This window comes from Etheostoma cragini, chromosome 20, assembly GCF_013103735.1.
Source record: "Etheostoma cragini isolate CJK2018 chromosome 20, CSU_Ecrag_1.0, whole genome shotgun sequence".
Classification (NCBI taxonomy): Eukaryota; Metazoa; Chordata; class Actinopteri; order Perciformes; family Percidae; genus Etheostoma; species Etheostoma cragini.
In genome coordinates, this window is record NC_048426.1 from 14,280,193 (window position 1) to 14,306,577 (window position 26,385).

A 26,385-nucleotide genomic window follows, 5' to 3' on the forward strand; every position below is an offset into this window, starting at 1 on the left:
ACACACACACACACACACACACTCAAGCTAATCTGAGAGCTGATAACATCATGGAAATCAGAGTGCTTTGGTACAGCAAAATGACGCATAAATCATGTGCAAGAGAGAGGATGCAAAATGCTACAGTTTGTATGATGGATACAAATAGCCGTCTGGTATCTGGAACGCTCTCGTATAAATCCTTGTCTTTGTGTTGCAGTGGATATTTCCCAGGAAACTGCCATAAGATTAATATTTTTGGACACAAAATAACTCATCGCCAGCCTCTACAGAGAATTAGCTAAAGGTCTTTTCATCCCAACGTTTTGCAGCGTCTGTAGACTTCACATCTAGGCAATGATTGTCTGAACATGCAGGTGACTTGCACACTGGAGGGCACTGTGAGCAGCAGGCTTTTCATGCAGCACTTTGAGGGGGTGGGTGGCCAAGGAAGGTTGAAAGACACCTTGGCTATCACACCAGATGGGCTCAGTGAAGTGTGTCAGATGGCTGTGACAGCTACCTGCCCCACCTTAAGTTCTGTCACCATGTTTAAACAAACCATAACTCTAATTTGTGTGTGTGTGTGTGTGTGTGTGTGTGTGCGTGTGTGTGCGCGTGCGTGTGTGTTTGTGTGTGTAAACAAGGGCATGATTGCATTAAAGCCACTGAATGAACATGTCAGAATAGTTGCTTCTTCAGTAACGAGTCTTCCATAAGAATACTATGACTTTGTTATGATCCTTTATGATATACTATAACATTACTTTATTATGGCATTGTTATGACATAGGACCTACTATACTATTATGTTGATTTACAACATACAACAGAAGGACTTTTTCATGAGTACTTTATGACAAAATAAATTATTACTTTTTTATTATTTTTCATGACATACTACACTGACATTTAAATGTAATACTATACTATGCCTTTTTAAGACTTTTTTATGACAAACTTGTTAATGTATGCTGCAGTCGGGTTAGGAAGATATAATTTAATTCAATGGTGTAGACTCCATTTCAAGCGGTTTAATTCTCATTATTTGTCTCTGTGAAAAGTAGATCAAGACGGCCCTCCTGTCTCTCACTTTCCCCTTCTCTCCCTCTGTCTCTAAAGAATTGATCAGGTCATATCTATCATTTAGCATGCATGAGAGCAGTCAATGTCCCCACTGGAAAGATATCTGTTGCTCCTGCCTTATGGGAGCCACCCCTGACTTGACTAAGAACAGGAAATGATTAGCCCAGCATACTTGACCACCATGATAAAACCCCTTTACCTGGACTAAACCTGACAATTCTCTAACTCTAACTCTAGCCTGTCTCTTCCTCCTCATCAAATCAAAGAACACATGTCATTTAGTTTTTCTAACAATGCTAAACTATTACTTTTTAAAGACTTATGACTTTTCATGACAGACTGTACAATGACATTTTTATGACTGTTTACATTATACTATTTTAATGACATACTATATTATTACTTTTTTATGCAATTTTTTATGACAGGCTACTACGTTGTGGCTAAACCAGATGGAGAGTTTGAGAGACAGCTAGAAGCGTGCACTCTCCCCAGCATCATCATTTTATAGGCTACTTGGTGAATATTGGGGATGTCTATGCTATTTGCTATGATATTTATCAAATGTTTTGTAATTATGGCTTAGATCATAGCTTCAATGACGAGTTTTAACAAGCTGAAACACCATATGCAATGTTGTCAGTCAGTATGAGTTCAGTATCAGTCGGAAATGAATGGTCCTTATGGGGTAAACTGTATGTTAAGGGGTGTATTCCATAATTAACTTAAATACTTGTGTGGCAAATGGGAAGATCTACACCGCCTGGATGCAGATAAGATGGAGAGCTCTAGGCCTCAGCCTGCTCATTAATTTGCTGATTTGATGCTGCGCCTCCGCTGCCTCCAGTGCGCAGCCGCAGTATCTCCAGGACGCAGAGAGCAGAAGAGGCAGACAGAAAAATGGCCCTCGATAATTTAATTTTTGCCCAATGCATCCTTTATTTTTTATCTTTCGTATTCGGTTTCATCGCCGTGGTGCCTCTGTCTGAAAACACGGAGGATTTCCGAGGGAAATGCCTGCTCTTCACGCGTGGTATGTGGCAAAACGAGAACATCACGGTGTCGAAGCAGCGCTTCATCGTGGAGGAGTGGGGACCCGAGTCCTCCTGCAGCTTCATCACTTTTGTCGGGATAGCGTCACTTATCCTGTCCGCAGTGCAGGCATGGAGGCTGCTGTTCTTCCTGTGCAAAGGACACGATGAGTGAGTTATCGTTCATTTGTGCTCGTTCTAAGCAATTCAATACCAGCACAGGCTCAGAAGGACATGACAACGGCTTAATGTAAATGTATTTTTTTCTGTCCATCTCCCACGCCCCTGCTGTGTGTGCGCGCTATTCTGGCTGAATCCTATAGGCCTACTGCATGTAATAGGCCTATTGGTATGATGATGCCTTAGTCCAATTCTCCATTATATACGTAGATGGAAGTAATATAGGCAACTTGTGTTGCCTTTGAACAATTAAAATCTTACATACAATATTTTAACATGTGTCTCTATATACAGTGTGTTTTCATGTTTGACTTGGAGACACTTTTAATCACAGAAAACTAAATAATGCCGGGTGATGTAGGCACAGCTGTGTTTCAGTTCTATCAACTTCTGTTCTAACTCCTTGCAGCTCCATATTCAACGCCTTTCTCAACCTGCTGATCAGCTCCCTGGCGGTGTTCACAGTCTTCCTGTCCAGCACCATTGTCAGCGTGGGTTTCAACGTGTGGTGCGACTCCATCACCGAGGGTGGGACCATGCCCAGCAGGTGAGAGAGCTGCTCACAAACTCAACTTTTCTGACAATTTCATTATACAGTGCAGAGGTTCCTCCTAAAACTAGCTAATGTGTGTCATATTCTAGTTGTGAGGAGCTGCAGGACACTGATCTAGAACTCGGCCTGGACAACTCTGCTTTCTACGACCAGATTGCTATAGCTCAGGTAAGACTGCTATTGTTTAAACGCTGATTCAGCAGTATTGTTATCCGATTCTTCCTACAATTTCTGGTTGCTACTTCTGCATTATTTCAGCTACAGAATCCATTCCAATATCAAAATGTTCAGCTCTTTAGGGACATTCGTGCTTATGTTCAACTTTTTCCACCATTTATAGCTTTCGCAATATGAACCTTTTTTCTTTTTACACTGAAAGTCAATGGAGCAATCATTCTCCAATAAGTCCTCTCCAGGCTTCTTCCACTTAACAATGCTCCCACTTAGCCTTCAAACTTTACACTATTCACAAAACTTTCAGATATTACAAAGTGTTTCAGCTCTTTGATATCTTTTACAGGTTCTGTGTTATCATTTGTTAAGTTTAGTGCTTCTTCCGGCTTTTTCTGCATTAAAGGACTGCTCAGTGTGAATGATGTCTCAGCTACAGTGCAGAGGAGAGAGAACATCAAACCTTCTCTTTAACCTGATCTCACGGCGTCAATTCCTTCTTCTGATACACCTTTTATACGTCTAAACAAAGATGTACTTGTGTACTTTCAGCCAGTGTGATTGTCATAAAGCAACAGGATTTAAACATTTGGCTCAGTGAGCCACCGAATGACCAGAGCCACAAACATTCCTTCATTGACAGCCCTCCTCCAACAACCTCAGTATTTCTGAACACAAGCACACCACACCAGTTTTTCAAATTGCTGATATGCCCACATTTTTTTACTTTATCATCGCAAACGATATATCAATAGGTTTGCAAATGCTTTCTGGGGCTCACGGTGAAGTCATTGTGTTAGTAACAGGTAATGTTTAGGCTGTTTTCAGGCTTCTTGAATGGGATGTTTTCAGTTACTCTCAGACTCTATACCATCACTTTTTCGACATACTACACTATGACTTTATAATTTTTTTTGACTTACCATACTATGACCTTTTTTGACATGCTATACTATTACTTTTTTCAACATGCTATGCTATGACTTTTTTTCAATATCTTATATTATGATGTTTTTTTAACAGTTTATACTATGACTTTTTTGACATACTATACTTTTACTTTTTTTGACATACCATGCTAGGAATTTTGTATGGCTTTTTTTGAAATACATGCTATGACTGGTTAACCCCAAGTCTTTAGTGGCCCAGTGGATTGCGCTGCTCCAACAACAAACCACCAAGTAGTCACTGCAGTCTCTAACCTAGGTTTCATACCCATCCCTGGCCAACAGTTTTCATGACTTCTTTTGCAACACACAATACTTGAACCACTATGCTATGACTGTTTGAACTGGTAAGTTGTCACTGCAGAGTCTTATCGTTTTTTCATACCCAGTCCAGGCTATCCCTTTCCATTTTCTTTTTTTCCACTTACAATACTATGACTTTATTTTTGACATACTACACTTTGAGTTTTTAATCTTCTACAAAAAATTATAATATGGCTTTATGAATACTTTTTTGGACAAACTGTACTGTTAATTTTTATCCCATATTTTGACATGCAATACTATTAGTGTTTTCAACACAAATTTAGGGTGGCTCAGTGGCCCAGTGGTTATCATGGAGTTAAACAGCTGACTGTAAACTCGGACCAAGGTTCAATACCTAGTCCTTTTCATGATGCTTTTTTCAACATACACTACTATGACTATTTTTGATATACTACACTTTGTCTTTTAAATAGCTTTTTTTCAACATATTATACTAAAACTTTGTGATCACTTTTGTCAACACACTATACCAAGACCTTTTTCAAAATACTATACTATGACTCTTTTATCATTTTTTTTCAAATCCAATATAGTAAGTGAAAGAGACAGTGGTTTTATCAGGTCGGATAGCTTAGAGTGGTAAGAGAAAGGTTGCAAGACGGAAGGTTCAGTGTTCAAATCCTGTGTATATTAGAAAGTTTTGAGGTCCAACATACTGAAAGTGAAAGAGACAAATATTGTGAATACATACAGTTGCTTGTCAGGTCAGTTGGCTTGAGATGATAAGAGAATGGTTGGAAGACACAAGGTTGGGTGTTCAAATCTAGTGTCTTCCATTCAGTTCGGAAGTCCCATAGACAAACGGAAGAGACAAAAACAAAGAAATTCTGTCAGGTATCTTACAGGGTTAAGGGAGTGATTGATAAACTGAAGTGTAGAGCTTACATGTTTTTATTAAGTTTTGAGCTCCAATATACTAAGTAAAAGAGGAAAATCACAAAAACACAAGTGTATCTCTCAGGTTAGATAGCTTAGGGTAAGACCTACATTACAGGAAGGAAGGCTACAAATAAATAAAGAGTAAATGTATGTTGCTCTCATGCTCTCTATCACCTTTTTGACAAACTATGCCTTTTTAATCATTTTTTTGACACATTATACCATTACTTTTTATCACTTTTTTAACATACTGTACTATGACTTTTTTCGACATTCTATGCTATGACTTTATATCACTTTTTTAACAGGCTATACGCTGACTTTTGTATTACTTTTTTTGACATACTATACTATGACTTTTTTTGACTTACTAGACTATGACTTTTTTTGACATGCTATACTATGTCTTTTTATTTCTTTTTTGATATACTGTTCCCGTGCTTTTTATCACTTTTATTGACATACTATACTATGACTTTTTATCACCTTTTTCAACACACAATACTGTGACTTTTTTATTACTTTTTGACATATTATACCAAGACTTTTTATCACTTTTTATCAACATACATTTGATAACAAATTTTGACATAATATACTATGACTCTTTGTTACCTTTTTTGACATACTATACTATGACATTTAATCAGCTTTTTCTAAACATACTATACTATGACTTTTTATCCCAGTTTTTGACATGCTATGACTTTTTTCGGCATGCTATACTATAACCTTTTTATCACTTTTTTCAATGTACTATACTATGACTTCATATCACTTTTTTTTACATGCTATACTCTGGCTCTTTATCATTTTTTTCTACATGGTATACTATGACATTTATTCCTTTTTTGATTTACTGTATTTTAATTTTTCATCAGTTTTTTGACATACTATACTATGACTTTTTTTGACATTCTATACTATGTCTTTTTATTTCTTTTTTGATATACTGTTCCTGTGCTTTTTATCACCTCATATTTTTCGACATACTATACTATGACTTTTTATCACCTTTTTCAACATGCAATACTGTGACTTTTTTATTACTTTTTGACATATTATACTATGACTTTTTATCACTTTTTTATCAACATACATTTGATAAAAAGTTTTGACATACTATACTATGACTTTTAAATTAGCTTTTTCAAAAATTACTATACTATGACGTTTTATCCCAGTTTTTGACATGCTATGACTTTTTTCGACATGCTATAATATGACCTTTTTATCACTTTTTCAACATACTATACTCTGACTTTTTTTAATCATTTTTTCTACATGGTATACTATGACATTTTATTCCTTTTTTGATTTACTGTATTTTGAGTTTTTTGACATACTATACTATGACTTTTTATCCCATGTTTCGACATGCTATACTATGACCTTTTTATCACTTTTTTCAACATACTGTACTATGACTTCATATCACTTTTTTAACATGCTATACATTGACTTTTTTAATCACTTTTTTGACTTACTATACTATGACTTTTTTGACTTATTATACTATAACTTTTTTGACATGCTAAACTATGTCTTTTTATTTCTTTTTTAAATCTTCTGTTCCTGTGCTTTTTATCACCTTATATTTTTCGACATACTATACCAAGACTTTTCAATCACATTTTTCCACAGGCTTTACTATGACTTTTTTTAATCACTTTTATTGACATACTATACTGTGACATTTTTATCACTTTTTTCAACAAACCATACTATGACAATTTAATGGCTTTTTTTGACATACTACATATACTATTACTTTTTATCACCTTTCGACATGCTGTACTATGACTTTTTTATCAACATATTATACCATGACTTTTTTATTACTTTTTTCATCATACTGTACTATGACTTTTTTCGACATTCCATACTATGACTTTCTATCACTTTTTTAACAGGCTATACACTGACTTTTGTATTACTTTTTTCAACACACTGTACTATGACATTTAATCAGCTTTTTCGAAACATACTATACTATGACTTTTTATCCCAGTTTTTGACATGCTATGACTTTTTTTGACATGCTATACTATGACCTTTTTATCACTTTTTTCAATGTTATATACTATGAATACAATATCACTTTTTTTACATGCTATACTCTGACTCTTTATCAATTTTTCTACATGGTATACTGTGACATTTTATTCCTTTCTTGATTTACTGTATTTTAATTTTTCATCAGTTTTTTGACATACTATACTATGAAGTTTTATCCCATGTTAAGTCATGCTATACTATGACCTTTTTTATCACTTTTATTGACATACTATACTATGACTTTTTATCACCTTTTTCGACATGGTATACTATGGCATTTTATCACATTCTGACATAATATACTATGACTTTTCATCAAAATTTTCGACATACTATGACTCTTTTCACTTTTTTGATATGCTATACTATGATTTTTTTATCGACATATTATACCATGACTTTTTTATTACTTTTTTCAACATACTGTACTATGACTTTTTTCGACATACCATACTATGACTTTACATCAGTTTTTTAACAGGCTATATACACTGACTTTTGTATTACTTTTTTGACATGCTATACTATGTCTTTTTATTTATTTTTTAATATGCTGTTCCTGTGCTTTTTATCACCTTATATTTTTCGACATACTATACCAAGATTTTTTTAACACTTTTATTGACATACTATACTATGACTTTTTATCACCTTTTTCGACATGCAATACTGTGACTTTTTTATAATTTTTTGACATATTATACTATGATTTTTTATCACTTTTTTATCAACATACATTTGATAAAAAAAATTGACTTACTACACTATGTCATATCACATTTTTCAACATACTATACTGTGACAATTTAATGGCTTTTTTTGACATACTATATATACACTATGACTTTTTATCACCTTTTTCAACATAAAATACTATGACTTTTTATCAACTTATTCGACATAATATACTATGACTTTTTTCACTTGTTTTACATCCTATACAATGACGTTTTATGACTTGTTACTTTTTTCTACACACTATACTATAACTTTTTTTTACATGCTATACTATGTCTTTTTATTCCTTTTTTGATATTCTGTTCCTGTGCTTTTATCACTTTATATTTTTCGACATACTATACTATGACTTTTTAATCACATTTTTCCACATGCTTTACTACAACTTTTTATCATTTTTTTAGACATGCAATACTGTGACTTTCTTATTACTTTTCAACATATTATACCATGACTTTTATCGACATGCTATATTATGACTTCCTATCACTTTTTTTTAACATGCTTTACTATGACTTTTTTAATCACTTTTTTCGACATCATACACTATGACATTTTGTCACTTTGTTGAGATACTATCCTATAACTGTGTTATCACTTTTTTCAACGTACTAGTCATTGACTTTTTTAAATCACTTTTTGAGAAATTTCGAGAGACATGCTCTTTTTTTCATCACTTTTTTTTTACCTTGACTTCATCACTTTTTTCAACATTGACAAACTATCTACTTATGACTTTTTTATCACTTTTTTCAAAATACAATATACTATGACTTTTAATCACTTTTTTCAACGTTTACTATGGCGTTTTGATCACTGTTTTTGATATATGATAAAAAATTAGACACACTATACAACATCCTAGACTATGACTTTTTAATGTTTTTATTAAGATGCTATACTTTGACTTTTTTTGACATACAGTATATTTACTATGACTGTTTTTACATACTATACCATAATTTAAAAAATGTATACTATGAATTTTTTACATGCTTTACTAAGACTTTTTTATCAATTTTTTGACATACTATACTATGAATTTCTTATCACTATTCTGACATACAGTTTATACTATCATTTTTTTTATATACTATGGTTTTTTAAACATTTTATTCTATGAATTTTTGACATGCTATACTGTAACTTTTTTATCACTTTTTTGAGACATAATGTACTATGACTTTCAAAAAAAACTATACCTTACTATACCATGACTTTGTCAATTTTTTCGAAACACTACATTATTTTTTTTTTCTATATACTATAGACTTTATTTGATGTACTAATGAATTTTTTGACATACATACTAGGGTTTTTGCTATCACTTTTTGGATATTCTATACTGTGATTTTTGTATTACTTTTTTGACATACTATAACTTGCCTTTTTTCTTTTTTTCTTTTGACATACTATGCTATGACCTTTATCACTTTTTTCAATATACTACACTAACACTTTGTTATCACTTTTTTGACATACCATAATCGACTGTTTTGGACTTTCTGTTCTATGACTTTATATCACTTTCTTTTTTTTAAACTATACTATGACATTTCAACATGCAAAACTTTGACTTTTCTTTTAAAAAAACATCTTAAAATATTCCATCATTGGTATTATTCAACATTTCCTTGAAATTTGTACTAATTAAAACCATTCCAACTTTTCTATTTACAGTACTTTACCCAGCAATCCAGTTTAGCTTTAGCAATTTAGATTTTCAGCATTTACAAGCATTTTCTTTTTTTCAAGTTAATATTGTTCACAGTTTGACAAAATCCAGAATCTCAGTCACATTTACAATAATTTCCTTCTGTCCTTCAGTTTGGCTTGTGGGCTGCATGGCTCACTTGGCTTGGGATTGCAGTGATGGCCTTCCTGAAGGTCTACTACAACTATAGACAAGAGGACCTGCTGGACAGTCTGATCCACGAGAAGGAACTTCTGCTCGGCCGCTCCTCACGTCGCAAATCTGACCTCCAGACCTGCCTGACATAGAAACCAGAACACTCACAAACACACACACTCACACACATTCAATCAATCATACAGTACTCTTGAATGCCATGAGAAACACTTACGTTTGCCTCTGTAGACATTCAAATTGGTATTTGCTCTCATTAATCATGGATTGAATCAAATACAAGGTTTTAGCTTTGTTCTCCAATGGCAATTGATTTTCCCTCAAAAACATCAACTAATGGTAGTTTTCTCCCAATCCTTGAGGAATCCTGCATTTTGAGCTTATTCACTGTGTGCATTCTTCTTTAACACACACAATCGTAATTTTGCTCTGACAGTATCAAACCAGTAAATGGAAATTCACACCAAGTTAACTCATGAATTTCTATCTAGTATTAATGGCTTGGACCGATTGGCCGATTGATCATGTTGTCTTTGTGAAAACTCTGCATGGACCTAATGCATGCCAAATTAATAGGGTGGTGGTTTTTAGATGTAAAGAAAGGTTATTTTGTTTTATACACCAATAAATGTGTTCCTAAGAAAGGATGTTGGTGTGCTGTTGCAGTACATTCACTCTTTAATCAGCAGTTTAAAACTGTAGTTTTGAACATTCGTGTAAGGGGCAGCCGGTCCAAAAAAGGCTTTTGGCAATCTCTGTGAAAGAAAAAAAACGAATCTTCTTGTGCCGTAGATTATCTTAGGCTTCTTCTTCACACTTTAAAAGCTACAAAACCAATATACTGTATTACTGTGAGTAGACGCACAAATGTACCTGCATGCATTTCTCTCCTAGTTACATACACATCACACACTCACTTATTTTCAGATACTACAGAAAGAAAGCAAATAACCTTGACTTTGATAGGCGACAGATGACAGTTTTATTCAAAACAAATGAAATCATAAAACGGTAGGAACTAAGAAAACCCTCCACAAATGCACTTCTTTCAAAGTGACCATAAACACTTGGACAGCCATGAAATGCAACTTCTAAGCTAAATGTGCATATGCAGGACATGAGTTCACTTGGTATTTTTTATTGCCAATAACAAATTAGTTTGACAGTACAAATTCAAGAGTGTTTCTTTCTTCTATATGGGCATTTTTAGCCTTATATTTCTTTGCCATTCAAATACAAAACCTATTTCCTTTTGAGTTCCCTGAAATCTGTTATATAAAGAGAAATATTTTACTGGAAACTATGTGATGTGTGTTATTGCTCATAATGAGAGGTCTGTGGGATGCGTGTCACTGTGCCCTTTAATTCCTATAATCCATTTGCGCGATCTGACTTTTATTTGCTTAATTTCATAAAGTGACTCATACAATAACATACAGATTGTGATTGTTATATTTCTTTTTGGCCTCTATTAGCAGTAGTGAACTTAATAAAATTAAACATGTTTTTATATGTATTGCAAATATTTGTCCGTCCTTATATTTTTCCAAAGCTTAACAAGCATTTGACATCATGATTTAAACCTGAATATTATTGTTTTTAAATAGAAATTTAACTGGTAACAAAAGGTTAAAAAAAATCTAAAATAATTGAAAGGTGGATATTTGCGTAGATGCAGACATACAGAATAAAAGAATAAATTCCATGAGCTAAAGGATATTTTGTGGGATTCAAGCGGTTATGAGGAGAAATACTATCAAAAGCATAAGCATTCATTCAGTTTGAGTATATTCTTTCAGACAATAGATAAGGAGAGAGAGTTCATAACACTGTGCTGCAGATATTTTCCTTAGTGCAGCTAGGAGTCTGCAGAAGACAGTCGTACAGAAGACCAGACAGTCTGTAAATAAAGACGTGTTTTTCATTTGGTAGTCATTTAACCTGGTACTGTTAAGATATGCAGCCCTGTGTTTTCTTCCTCATGGATCAAACTCCAACAGTTCACACATTTGTGCTTCCATCCGTTCGCCCTTCTCTCGAATGTGCTGCGTGCCAATCAAAGCGGTTTCCAATAATTCTCTACATTCATTTATGTGCAATTACAAGGCTGAATAATGTGATAGTCCTTAGTACATTTAACCATATATACACATTCAGTTCTGTGTAATATCTGATATACACAAATCATGTATTATAACAAAATAAATATTTGCATTCCATGGAAACATTTAATCACATACAATTGATTGTGACATGTATCCGATGGTTGTGGTGATTAGGTGAGTGTTATATGTGAGCGTCACCATTGCAGATGTGCAAAATCTTAATTTAAGGAGTGGCGTGCCCAACACCTTAGCACATATGTAACATACAGTACAGACATGGAAGCTACATATTTCTGGGATTACACATTTTTCCCTTGGTCACTGCGAGAGTGGTTCAACACCACAGACAGTTCAGAGCCTTGGCAAAAGGCTGAGGTGTTTGTTGGCCTGGGCTCTGCTTCAGAGAGAAAAAAAGAGGGGTCTGAAAAAATTAAAAGAGGCTCTATGTCTCCGCCTCTGGTCGGTCTCAGTCACTGCATGGTCAGCCATATCCAGCAGCCCCAGAGAAGCTGTTTCATATGGAGCAGGTAGACAGCCAGAGCGGCCTCGAGCTCCTCGCACATTCGCTGTGGGCGCCGACGGTCTGTGCAGTACATGGCCACGCCCAGGAATGACATCAGGAGGAAGAGGCAAGTGAACAGTGCGAGGTGGGGGCGGGATGGATTCGTCTCATAGGCTACAAACAAAAAACAATACCAGTTTTTCACAATTTTTAAATGCTGTAAATGAGCATTTAACTTTTCACATGCACAGATCTCTCGCTTTCCTGTTGACCCTACAAAGTCAAGACCTCAAGAGGAGGAGAATTTTTGATGGAGGATTTAATGCAACTACATATACTGTATAGGCTACAATCTAGTGGAGGCTTGTCACACAAACGGGTGCTCTCTGTGTTCCCAAAAGGGAGCGACAGTGAAAGGCTCAACTCCACTTAGCATGGCAGGCAACAAAGTTAATAAAAGTGATTTGATTTAAACCTTTTACCTTACAACTAACCTAAATCATTTTTCTTAATGCTTTTCCCAAACGTTTACATCCACTAGACTAGAAAAAAGTGCAGTGTTTTCTCATGCACATTAACATAGTGAATCTGAACACTTTCAGACAGACTTACCACCTAAACAGTCACAGTAAGGAATGTCTGTGAAGCCGACAGAAAAGAGGCCATTCAATTAGCAACCTGTGATGTACAGCAGCTACCAACCAGCTGCTGTGCCCTCATACACTCCACTATCTCTATGGAGCAGACTCTGTGGTGTCTTATTTGCATGTATAATTAATTACAAAGTATAAATCACTTGCTCATGTTTGGGAGTGCCACAGCATTATATTGTTTTTAAATAGCACATATCCCCCAAAGGACAATAGTGTACAATGCAATCTTAGGATGTTGTATTGAATTAGTCTTTTCTCTTTACTGCATGGTGCATGGCATATCTGCTGTCACATATGGGTTGAGGGCCCCTCTGCAATCTGGGATTGCACAAATTTCAGCAACATTCTTTAAAATGAACAATTAAATATTATTTTCATATTGTTAATGTATTAATACAATCCCTTATTAACATTTCTGTAAGGGCAGAGCTGACATAGACAGGCTGCGGAAAATATTGGTGATATGAAGCCACTGGACTAGCTTTGGTCAAGGTGTAGGAGCACCAGAGGGCAGCATGTTCTCTCTGGTTGCAACAACACATTTGTATCTGACCACAACGGTTACATATTGTTTACTTTTCTGTAGGGGTGACGAGACAACCAGCTCACGAGACGAGACATGAGATTGGGTTCAAGAGATCGAGGCAAGACAAGATTTTAACAATATTTAAAAAAAACTAAAAACAACTTCAATAAAGAAATAAGAAAAAATAGTCCTTTATTCAATAAAAAGTCACAAAATGAAAAACAAGCACTTAAAGGTTTTGCCACAAACTCAAATGACTGGCTCCTTTTCTTGTTTAGTAGACAGAGAGAAATAAAGCTTATTTTATTGTTTCACAGTGATTATGTTCTGTGTACAGATGATTTCTGTGAAAACAGATGCTCTTTTCTCTTCTGCATTTTATTTATTGCAGCACTAAAAAAGGAAGTAGGCTACTCTAGAATCAATGTATGACCGTTAGCCTATAGGAAGAAGGATGAGCAGTTTTCTTTGTCATTAAAAGTAAAGTCAGGTTTTGCTGTCCGCCTCCCAACACATTTAAAAAAAGGACAGAGAAAGTGAACGGTCTGCGTAAGACTGCGTCACAGTGAAGTGCACGCTGCAGATGCGTGTCTCTCTGCCAAGAGAGGCAGGGAGAGCGTGGCGTTTCTGTTGCGTGCCAGCTGCGTGGCGGCTGCGTGCTAATTTCTATATCTTTTCACACTGGAAAGGTGTCTGATGCGGTGCAGCTGCTGCTAGCCATGTCTGTACACATGTTGGTTTCCCATTAAGAAAATGAAATAATAGTGTTTTTTGATAAAAGTAAAGACAATGTCGGCAGTTTTGATGGCAAATTAGGCTACAGAATCTTTTGTTCTGTATTGACAGGCAGGCAGTGTACAAGCACTAACCTGTTAACATGGGAGCCAAAATAAAAACAGACACGCCATGCAGACGACACACTCATGCCACGCAGGCAGTGTGCAGGAGGCCTAATGTTCTAACGCTAGGTTTTACAATCAGCTTTTTTCTTTCCGGAAGGATCTTCTATGCTAATTTTGAGGTTCAAGTCAGACTCATTTGTCACGCTGGCTGCTGCTCTGCACTTGAGTAGGCTCAACTTTTTACCTCGTGGGATGAGATCTCGTCACACCTCTACTTTTCTGTTCTCTCACCATGCACTGTGGTTTCTGGCTCCCTGAATCGAACCCTCCGTTCGCTTTTCCGTCTGTGGTTGGGTTCTGTGTCTGACCCATAGATGGGACTTGGCCTCTTCAGAATGGAGGTGGGGACTTTGCCATTGGTCACCTGCATTAGATACAGCTCATGATTAGTACACTTCTAACAAGCTCCTGATGAATTTCAAAGACAGGCCACAAACAGCTGGAAGGAATAGATCTTTTCAAAAACAAACACTGGTGAAGATATCAGCTGGTGTCAACACTACCATAGGTTTCGGTGTGTCCTCCTGTTGGTGGTGGGTGTCCTTTCTGTGGCGGACCTCTGAGTGTTTCTCCCGGTGGGAATCAGGAATACTGTTGACGGTGTCTCTGATGGACTCTGCCGCAGCGAAGTGTTTGGACAGTGCAGACACACACTGACCTAGGGAGTCTAGTAAGAGAACCATGACCAGACATGAGTAGTGATCTTGTGCTGCCCTGTTCTGAGGATAAACTACGAGGCAAAGTTAAAAATACAAAATTAAACATGAAAATGTTTCTTAGACAAGACGCCAGTGCTAACTCTCAGTCAGTACCATGTAGCATGCTTATTAAGTGAAGACAAAACAAAAAACAGTCAAAAACATTCAGTTCACTTTTTTTCTAAGGCTGCAACGATTAATTGACATAATCAACTATGTTGATAATAAGAATTTATTGACGCATAATGTGATTGTTGACGTGTTGTTCGAGATATATAAGGGAGGCATTTCTTTAAACCAATCACGATTGTCTTGGCCGCGGAGAAAAAAAAAACTCACCTTGCAATGAAATTTTATTTCAACCTTCCCTTGAGCTGTATCCCATAATATTTACATATGTTTTAGGCACCTTAAGGTTATCTTATTAAGCGAGTTGCACCAATTCAATCCTGATATGTTGAGATACATACAGTGTGTGTGTGTGTGTGTGTGTGTGTGTGTGTGTGTGTGTGTGTGTGTGTGTGTGTGTGTGTGCGAGAGGGCTTTGCATTTGAAAAAGTGAACCGGAAGGTTCCAATGCCCTCGTCACCTTAATCATTTTAATACATTAGTTTGGTTAACTATAGTTTCAAAATGTTCCCACATACTGCTCACAACATACTAAAGCTGACATACTAATTCAACTTGCAAATACCCATAGTTTGTTAGCGGAGGGAGAGTGATTGACACAGTTACAGTGAAAGGTATCTAGGGCTCAAGAACTGGAACCATATAAACATGCCTCTGTGGGACAGTCTTATTGCGGGTCAAAGAGGATTTTTCTGTTTACAATACAAAAAGAAAAAGTCACAAAAAGTGAACTGAGACTACTGTGTTCTGACCTGCAACAACAGCTACTGCTGCTCTCTGACTCCCTTTCTCACCGTTTCACTAAACATGTTTAAGACGTTCTGAGATGAACAAAAATGAGTGTTGTTAATGCCTGTCTTTATGTAGCTGTTCAGCACCACTGCCTCTGAAAGCTGACTCGACAACAAGACTGGTTTGTGCATATTGCTTTTTTACACCACAGCAGTCTTTACAAAAACGCAGCGCTGAGAGTGTTGCTCCCATTTATTGCAAGCCAAGCATCCATACTGTACAACAAAACAGTGCCCTCAAACTGTCACAAAGCTACTTTTATTCTTTCCTCTCTGCATAAAAGCACTCTTGTGTCCGACATGTCTGCAAGTGATTATTAATTTATAATTTTTTACAAGTTGGCATGGTTTAAAGGCTTACAGTACTAAATTGCTTTCAACCACATCCTCACTGTGCTGTGTGCTCTCTAAAGGTGCGGGTACACTTGAGCTCAACACTGTGCGCAGTTTGCCATCAATGGCGTGCGTGCTACAAGCATGCACAGAGACATTTATGCTCAACACATTGTTCATTGCGGTGCTCTCCAAGACACCAGAGGGCTTTCAGACAAAATAATCTGTGAACAAGCACGACGTAGAGAAAAGAAACCGAAGGAAAAGGAAAGCACGCTACCTGGCAACAGTGGTAAACACATCTATGTTAAAACACCGACGCAAAACATTAAATTGATCTACTTTAATAATTAACGTGACTGTTATTTATCTCCAAATCGAAATCTCTTTCTGAACAAATATTTAAGGCTGTTTGGCTCCTTGCGGTCTTTACATGGAGAATAACACAGATGTTTGTACAGACGAAACTGTCTCGACTAGTCCTGGTCTTGGACTTGATATTTTGTACACTGTCTGTTGCCTTGCTGCTAGAGAGGATTGCCAAATTTAATTTCTTCATATTTCTATAGGTTAGTCATCCAAACCTTTTCATTAAGTAATAGTGTGTGTGACACTAACTGGCCCCACTGGCGTGTTGTCACCATAACAACAAACATGACCTAGGCAAACATTTCCCAGTATCAATCCCACAATATCCAAACTGAATGTTAAAATATATACTGCATACTGCAGAAACTATACAACCACATTTGTTTTCCACAATCTATTCATCTGCATATAGTTAGTGTTCCCAGGTGAGTGTTTACCTGTATATTCAGTCTTGCCGATCTCAGCATAGACAGTGGCCATGAGCTCCAGGCTTCTGGCTGTAATGGGGTGGTCATTACCAAAAGCCCTCTGGTGGATCTTTGCAGCCTGAAAAATTAATTAACAGGCAGCAGGGATTTATTGTACAAGAGTGCCATACAATAAAATTGTTGGTACAAGAGTGCCATAAAAAATGTTTATGTTCAAAAGTCTAGAGAGAAAGCAAAGAGTGATGCACATACCTTACCACTGTATTCTAGGGCAAGATGAGGTCTGAAAGGAAAAGGAAAATGGCACCATTAAACAAATAAACTACCTTTACTTTTTCTGTGGCACTGGAGTAAAATATTTGGTAACACTTTATAATACAGGCCTCGATCTATAGTGTTAGTTTCCCTAACACTTACCATGTAATTCCTCTTAAATAAGAAACAATGGGGTCTTTTAGAGGAAAGGAGATTTCTCCTTTCCTCTAAAATATGGAATTACACAGTAAATACACTGTAAAAACAAATATTTTATACCTCATTAAAACAGAAGCAGTCTCTTAAAAATGGAGAGCACTAAATAATCAGATTAAATCAACCTTTGCACATTCTTCTTCCATTAAATACAAATAAACAATGCCTGACCTTAATCAAATGTAGTGGCCCGTGCTGCATTGTCAGGTGAGCATGGATCAGTTTCAGCAGCATGAGAAATCTAAACATGCGTGTGCTGTGATTAGACACAAAGAACAGGGCTGCAGGTGCTCAGGCGTCTTATGGAGGAAGTGGAAAGCTTCTATTTCTGCCAGCAGACTGCCCCTTTCTATTCTCCAGGGTGAATTACAGAAGGCATGGCGTTTACAGGTTGGTTTACTGACTTGTGCCCTCGCACTACTTTCTGCTTAGTGCTAAGCTCTATGTGCATGATGTAGTGCATTGAGAATCTGCCAGCTGTTCTGTTCATATCCGCCCTGCAAAGTCAGCCAAGGACATCACCCTCACATCCCCACTTGTGCCTATGGATGTTGAGCATGCCCTGTTTAGTGTCACAGATGTCAGCTTCACTGTTCCAAACCCACACTTCCCTTTAATTAGTAATAGCCAGGTGTCAGTTTGCACTGCCTGAGAACGTCCATTTCAGGAGAAATGTGATAGGCAAAGACAGAAAAGCCCTTCAGACTTTGGACTTCCTACGACATTGCTGAAAGATTCCGAAGAGTATTACAACTTCCTGTCTAAAAAAAAAATAACTGGGACTGAGGCTGCTTGGGGCATTAATACTATTTCCCCACTTAGAGAAACCAAAGTTTGTGTTTCTTAAGAGTAAATTTAATTTCCTGCTTGTTCTTATTTAGCCGGAAACCAAAGCCTCTAGGTAAGGTCACTTACAATCAGTACCATCTCATTTAAGTTTATCTACCGTTTGCTCCTTGCATTAATGAAGCACCGTGACCAACCCTCCGTTAAGCAGACCTTCCACCCTCGGTGACCGTCTCTGGCAATCAGGTTAAATGGCCTAATCTCAACAATGACAACACAGGCACAGAAAAAAGGTGCATGCTTCGACCCCTGCAACAGGAGACACCAGATCCAGTTAAGGTGTTCCTTTTGTAACACTCATGGAGAGTGCGGTGTCTCTTTTCTCCACATATACAAGGAAATTCAACTCCAGAGTTTATCTAGTTAAAAAAAATTCCATTCTAGAAAGGCAAATGTGCGTATGTGCAAGTGGACATGAATATCCATCATCCATTTTTTGTCTGTAACTACATATTTCTCACATTTTCTGAATGACTGTTTAAAAAATGACAAGTAACTATGTAATGTGAATAAAATCAAAGATCAAAGTGATTAATTCCTTAAAGTGAGTTTTTTAAACCGCCATACAACTTTACCCAAGCATGCCAAAAATTTATTTCAGTGATCTTCAGTAAATAATTTACCTCAAGAATATTTCAGTTAGAGCTGAATCTAAGCTCAGGGTTTTAAACAACTTTTTGTTTCTCCAAGCTTCCACACTAAAACTGATAACAGAAACACATGCTAATGTACTGATTTCTGTTTTTGTTTCTTATAACACAATCAACACAATTCAACCCAATTCTCACTTCAGCTATGGAGTGATGGTCAAATGCAACAGCAACACACTTTACATACATGCAGTACTTTAACTGTAAAGAGTTAAAGTACTGGTGATAAAACAGTCATAAAAGTGAATTTATTTCACTATAAATCCACTCCTGATGAGCCCACTGAGCCCTTAAACTCACACAACATGTAACACCTCATTAAATACACCCGAACAGAAGCTACAGCAGGACACAGTTTTACCTACTGTTTGCTCATGATGCAGAGCTGGGCCAGTCGTTCGAGCTGCTGTGCCTGGGAGGCCTGCTCCGAAAGCTCCTCTGGGGTTGTCCATCCTGCCGAGCCCAGCGTAGCCTCCTCCTGAGGCCCTGTTACGCAAACACAGGGCATAGAATCACAGTTGGTCCGCCAGCAAACCACTCAGTCTTTCCCTCTGCTCAACTATCTATTTATCCCTCTCTCCTTACTGTCCTCTGATCTCTTTACCTCTCTACCACTGCACAGTTTGATAAATAAGCTAAAAAAAACTAAGTATATGGCTACCAGCCTGTCTGGTACTGCTGCGGACTTTAAACCTGAACAGCAGATTGGAGCCAACTGGAGACTGGAGACAAGAGAGCAGAGATAAGGGCAGAAGAGAGCGGATAAGGGTCAGAGTCAAACAACACACTCACCACGCCCACAGTAACACAGACACATGCAGACAAACGGTGACACACCACAAGCATACAGTATGTACCTTACAAGCCAAACACACACACACAAACGCACACTGACAATAGTTGAGGTGGTAAGGATTTTTTGCTTGAAACCCATGCCACAAGCAAGAGCAAATAAATCATTGTAATAGGTAAAGACTTTCGTTTGCATTACAAAACCACAAAATGACAATTATGTGAGCTTCCAGTGGGGAAATACTGAGAAGGGTACATTTGAAAAAGACACCAGAGAGAGAAAGAAAGCAAGTAAGCGGCAGCTATAGTGCCTGTTCTGCCTCTGGAGAAGTCCAGCATTTAATCCAAGCGAGTGCTGAATCAGGGACTTCAGTATTCTATAGCGACACGGCTCCTAATGAGATGTGTGCAAAGTGAGGCCATTTGTCTTCCACTACGTCTGTCCCCATTCTCCTCCACTGTGCCCATGCTACACTGCACCGCTGCCTCAGCAGCAGACACAGGAAAAGGCAGAGGTCTGGAGCAGCAGAAATTGATGAATGAGTGGCCTTGCTTTGAATGCTCACTTAACTCTCCACCAAGTATATTGTAATCAAAGATGGACTTGGGTAGAAATGGGATATCACTTCATATTGGCTTAATGAGTTAGGAGTATATATTCTTTGGGATGTTTTAAAAACACATTGTGTGATAATCTAGATATTATTTGGTGGTCATTTTGTAAATGCAGGTTACAAACAATTCATTTTGGAGAGCTGCCCACTTAAGGCTGTCAGCCACTGAACAGCTTCATAGCTGCTTTGCTAACAGTCTCAAAATAAATTAAATAATAGAAATTAGACTCCACACTATTTTGCATCACCCTTTCCAGTAATGCAGGTTAAGAAAAAAACAGTTTGATTGATGGGGAGAAAAAGTAAACTTTATTTGATGGGGCTGTTTTTTCTAATATTTCCTTTTTGAGTTTGGATTGTGGTACGAGGGGGTATGGGGAAAATAGAGACAATGTTTTGAGACTGGTAATTAAGTTACTTTATTTGTGTTGAACTCAAACAGTTCTAACGAGAATTTTCTGGATAAAACCACTCCAGTTAAAGTAAATACTCTTTTCTAATATATTTCTGACAAACAGTATACCATAAAAATAAAGCATTACCAAAACTTCTTTTCAAAGTCAAAGAATCTGAATTATCCAAGGTTGCATGATATATATATATATATATACATATACACACACACACACACACACACACACACACACAGTACATGCAACACTGCATTTGCATGTACAATATCCCAGAAGTATTTATTGGTAGCCTAATGTCAAAAGTACTTGCCTGTACTCCCCTGAAGAGCTGTGAGCTCGATCAATGCCACCTCATAGAACATTTTCTCAGCCTGGATGAACTGCAGGGCCTTCTCATCTGTTTGTTTAGGTGAAGGATCAGTCTTAGTTGTCATCAGGATCAGTCAGTTGTTGAAATTAAAAACAGCCTAGTTGCTTCACCCCTCTCATGAATGACCCCTCCAGGCAAACAGAATTTGTAGCAACCCAACCCAGATTTTTAATCTTGAGGTATGAATTTTGCAATACAGATTTCAACTACCGGTGTCTGTTTTGTTGCTTTTGTGTTGTTATACTGTTTGTGGTTTTTGTACTGCATTTCTAACAGCGCAACTGTGTGCTAAACAAGCTTCAAATGCTGAATCTCAGTGTAGTCATATCTAATTGCACTCCATTGTATTACATCATATTATATTACTATCTTAGAGTCTTTTGTTTTTGTGTTTGGTACAGCTTCAGTTTTGTTTCCATGAAAAGACTTTCTATAAAAAGCTTTCTAAAAATTGAGCCTCTTAAATTTTTTCCAAAGCATTCTGCATGTGAGAGTCCGGCCCACTGATAAATGACACCACTGATGGTTGTCAAGTGAATTTAAAGACCAATGGGAAAGAGAAATCTTAAAATAAACACAGCCCTGCCTCTCTAAACCTCATACTTAACACCAGATCTCTTATTTGTAAAATTGTATAAATTACATCCTACGTATTTCAGTTTTCATTTAATTTGCCGATTCTACTTAAATATAACTTACATAAAACTAACAACTTTTAGATTGAGGTTGGAAATATGGACAGTTGGTTTCCACTTTGGCCGCTGAAAACACAACAGCTGGTTTCCTTCATTACTGTCAGTACTGCGGGACAGGCGAGCCACAGATCCAATAAGAAAACCAGACACAATGGAGTTAAAATCCTATTGTACATAGGGTCATAAACAAAAGGAAAGGACGGTTATTAAACAGAAAGATAAAAGATAGAAAATGAAAACTATTTACTTCGTATGAGCACAATATACCAGAAAAGATAATGGATGGCGAGAAGTGGCTGTTGAAAAGCTTTTAGTAGATGTACATCTGAATAATTTACTGTAAAGTACAGTAGGAGATGACATAGCAACCTGTCAGGAAAACACACCATTTTTTTAATGATGAAGTGAAACTGAGTTAATATTATTAGTGCATACAACACCACACATTTGTTTAGATTTTTCTTTAACAAATCTACATCACAGGATGATTAAAGATAGATTATATCTGCCCTAGTTCCTGGGAGTCACCTGGCAACAAGGAATAAGGTGAGTGCGTGATGGACCACCTGGGAGGGAGGATTAGAGGAACAGCCACCATCAAAGGTCAGTCTACTACTTCTGCTTGCTATTTTTAGCCTTGTTGGACCACAACAACAGAAACCTCACACAATCCTCTCCAGGGAATTTGTGCTCCATTCTACGCACCTACACAGAAACACCTTCTCCTCTCGTAATTGGACTGCATTCTATAACCCGACAAGAACTTGCATTAACACTAGAACCTTCAAAGTCACAACTGATCACATGTGCCACACAACGCTGCTAAGGGTGCACTAAAATTAATAACACTATTAACTCTAGCCAGTAGAATTGTGATAAATATGACTAAATGTGATTTTTTGTTTAGCTGGTGTTCTTAAGCCCACTGTAACTATCAATTACTACTCTTTCTGTAGAACATGTCCCCTTTAGGAATGTAAATGCAGGATATGCCCAGATTTGTATCTGAATTTCCCCTTTATTTGAGGTTAAAGTCAAATTGTCCGGGACGAAACACTTTCCAAGAAGCATTTATCAGTAAACACTCAGAAGCCAAAAGAGCTTTTGGCTTTAGACAAAGGTCACTGACAGATATTGCCAGCTCTGATAATGATACATCAACCTTTGACTATGTAAAATCAGCTGCTTCCAAATTGTGGATTTTGTTTAGACCCTAAAGACAAAATGTAAGGGACACCACAAATTTTGTTGATGTAGACATCTGTGTGAAACGCTGAAGTTCCCATATCCTTTACGAGTTTGAGCACACTGACCCGTCACCTCCCTCCCCAGAGGACCACTGCAAAAATACCCACATCAATGCTTCAGCTCATTTGAAGCTCATGAAGACTTCTAAAAAATACTAGATAATGTAAGCAACTTTACTTAACTTGTATTTCATGGACAATGACCACATGCAGTTTCTGTGCACAATGATATTATTAATAAAGTGACTAGATGCAATATTTGTATTATGTTATTTCAAATATCCTATGTTCATGATTGCATTTTAAATACTGATATTTTTATTTATTACTATTGTTATGAATGGTTCCTTTCTTCTGCGGACATACTAAACAATGTTTGAATGCATTGTCCTGGCTGTAACCTTATACTAAAAGTAAAACAATGTAACATGGCAACTCTACCATACATAGAATGCCACAGTTTGACACAACATGACTCCATTACTATTGATGATGTTATATAATGAAGTACGTTATGTCAAAAGATTTAACCCCATTAAGCTAGACGACCCTCTTAAGTAGAAACCATTTTGTGCTGTAGAGGGGTCTACTGAAGACTATTGATGAAGCAAATCAACCTATTTTGGAAATTGGACAGTAAGGGATATAGTATTGCTGAGGTAGATAACCAGGGCTGGCAAGTTAAGTGTTGGGAGTGTCTCAGAACCTTGAGAAGAGCCACACAGGTAATATATCCTGAAACCTAACCACTCTCTATTACCTCTATGTCCTATACTGCTATAGCTTACAGAAGCAATGAAGTGGCATTGGACAGGCTAGTCAGTGCAGATGCAGGTTAATTAGTGCTCTTCCACTCTGTTGTGGAGAGATAAGAGCCTACAAATCCTCTTAAGAGACAGATACACGGCCTGCGCAGCACACAAAACGTATAGCATTCTAGGACAAATGTGTGGTTATGAACTCGCCCACAGACATCCGCTCATCCCCCTCAGTTTACATGGCTTTCTATACAGGGTCTACATTCAATTTCCACCGCAGGCAATCCTTTACATGTTCAGAAAGAGTTTCAGAAAGTTTGTTCAGAAAGAAAGAGTTTAATAGTTAGCACGCATGCTAACACAGACAGACCTAAAGGGATTGTGTCAGATGTGAGAAGGGGAAGTGAGGCTTTCCCTGAGTTAGCAAAGGATACAATTCTTTTCAGTGATGAAGAGCTCTGCGATCTGTAAAGCACAGACAAGGGACAAAATATTTAATTTCCGACATCATTCCCGGTTGTGATGTCATGAGCTGTCATAACAAGTAATTCTGCTCTCCTCGCAGCACCATTGGTCTGATCAACATCGTGCCTCACGTTCCAAAGTTCTGGTGTAGAGGCTTTGTTTTGACATCAGGAACATTCCTTCAGGCATTACTAAACAGAATTAAAATTGTTGCCTTGCCTTTGTATATCTAATCTGCTAGGACTTTGGCCTGGTTACCCAGTGCCATTATGCCTGTTACCTCAAAAATAGAAAAGCTCTTGCACAATGGGACAGACAACTGTATTTTTAACATTGTGAGCAGTCTAATAACGCTGCTGCTGTATATTAGTGTTGCGTCCGGTGCCTCATTTAGCAGCATGCACACTATCACTATCTGAGATTGAAATGATCTCACAGTGTCAACACAAGGAAATGTGATATACTGTGCTGTTAGATTTGACATTAGTGTTAGAGATAACAAGGTTGAATGTGTTCTGTGCAGTGATACTATATGAGGCTCTAAAGGCAAAATTATGTAAATGTGTCTATACAGCTGTAGAAATACAATTACAGCACATTTTGTTTTCATGTAATGAATATGAACATGCATATTGGTGCTGTATGTGGGCTGTATGTGGGTGTAAGAAAAAAGGGAGAGAGTAACATTGTATTGTGATTGTCTGTGTGAGTGTCTTCAGGCATCTGGCTCACCTGGTGTAGGCAGTTGGGCAGAGAGGTGAAGCTCTGCACATGGGTCAGTCCCAACAGGCAGCTGAGGAAGCAGTGGAGGGCAGCCTGATACTCCCCCTGCTGCTGGAGCTGTTGTCCCAGCTCAAACAGGCCCTCCCTCCCCCTGTTCAGCATCCCCAGTCCCAGCAAAAGCCAGCACTGCCTCCCATGAGAGCTCCACCGGCCGAGGACAAACGTTACTCTCCTTGCCACTCCACTAAGGACCACAGGTAGAAAGAAACAAGCCACACAAAGAGAGAATATTAAAAAATGAAGCTGCTCACATAAACACAGACAGAGAGGTGCCAGAGGGAGGAGCGAGCAGCACAGCTTCCTCTCAGTCTCGTCTGAGCACCGTAATTCAAGGACAGGTGGTAAGAAGCAGGGTAAGGGAGCTCCGGCGACTCACACAGAAAAGATCCATTTCCCTCCCTCATCTCAGGCTGCACCAGGAAAGGAGGACAGAGGAAGTCGGGAAGTATTTGCTATTAGAGTGGCAGAGCTGTTGACCAATCCCTGCTCTGCTCATGTACAGTAGCCCTGCCAGCATGTGTTTTGCACATTGGATCTCTCTACACTCCTTGAAAAGGGATCATGCAATGCTATAGTTGTTGATAAAAATCAAATATAGTGGGCACATCTCCTGTGATGTTTAAATGTAGTATATAATGACACATTACATCCAGTATTTTTGACCTAATTTTCCATGCTATTGTGCATACACAGAGTAGTGCTTTAGATATATTGAAAGTTTTACTCCCCCACTGCTGATTTATAAATGAGCAGGAGTGCATAATAATTATGCACCAACAAACAAACTAGAAGACATAATGTGTGAGCATGTTTCACATTTCCTCAGAGAAAGCGAGCTTTTGTAAATTCTTTAAAGCAAACCAGAGAGAAATTGCAAACACAGGGTCATTAGGAACAGCCACTGTATAAGAGACAGAGAGAGAAAGCACTCCTCACTATCCAAACAAGGACAATAAATATTTATTCACAAGGAGTGCCTCCTCTGGATGTGTGCTTACTTCATCTTACCCTCTACTAATCAACATTAAT

General features: G+C 37.5%; 2 protein-coding genes across 4 annotated transcripts; one reads left to right on the plus strand and one right to left on the minus strand.

Annotated features, from left to right (window-relative positions):
* Positions 1-1,721: 1,721 nt before the first annotated feature.
* On the plus strand, positions 1,722-12,876 carry LOC117936076 (transmembrane protein 179). Of its 2 annotated transcripts, XR_004654876.1 has the most exons (5): positions 1,722-2,267; positions 2,686-2,823; positions 2,919-2,997; positions 9,777-10,306; positions 12,865-12,876. XR_004654876.1 is itself a non-coding variant. In XM_034858865.1 (4 exons), exons 1-4 carry the CDS (start codon positions 1,966-1,968, stop codon positions 9,948-9,950), a joined length of 693 nt encoding a protein of 230 aa, XP_034714756.1. In that variant the 5' UTR covers positions 1,722-1,965; the 3' UTR covers positions 9,951-11,116. The 2 variants fall into 2 exon arrangements, 1 of the variants encoding a protein (XP_034714756.1); XM_034858865.1 differs by lacking the exon at positions 12,865-12,876 and having other exon boundaries at positions 9,777-11,116.
* c20h14orf180 (chromosome 20 C14orf180 homolog) lies at positions 10,775-25,766 on the minus strand. 2 transcript variants are annotated; one of them, XM_034858844.1, is made up of 10 exons: positions 25,306-25,766; positions 24,543-24,573; positions 21,349-21,435; positions 19,585-19,705; positions 17,505-17,535; positions 17,262-17,370; positions 15,008-15,171; positions 14,736-14,868; positions 13,036-13,062; positions 10,775-12,597 (listed from the first exon to the last, which is right to left on the minus strand). In XM_034858844.1, exons 1-10 carry the CDS (start codon positions 25,456-25,458, stop codon positions 12,392-12,394), a joined length of 1,062 nt encoding a protein of 353 aa, XP_034714735.1. In that variant the 5' UTR covers positions 25,459-25,766; the 3' UTR covers positions 10,775-12,391. The 2 variants fall into 2 exon arrangements, with proteins under 2 accessions (XP_034714735.1, XP_034714736.1); XM_034858845.1 differs by lacking the exon at positions 13,036-13,062 and having other exon boundaries at positions 25,306-25,763.
* Between the last annotated feature and the right edge of the window lie 619 nt (positions 25,767-26,385).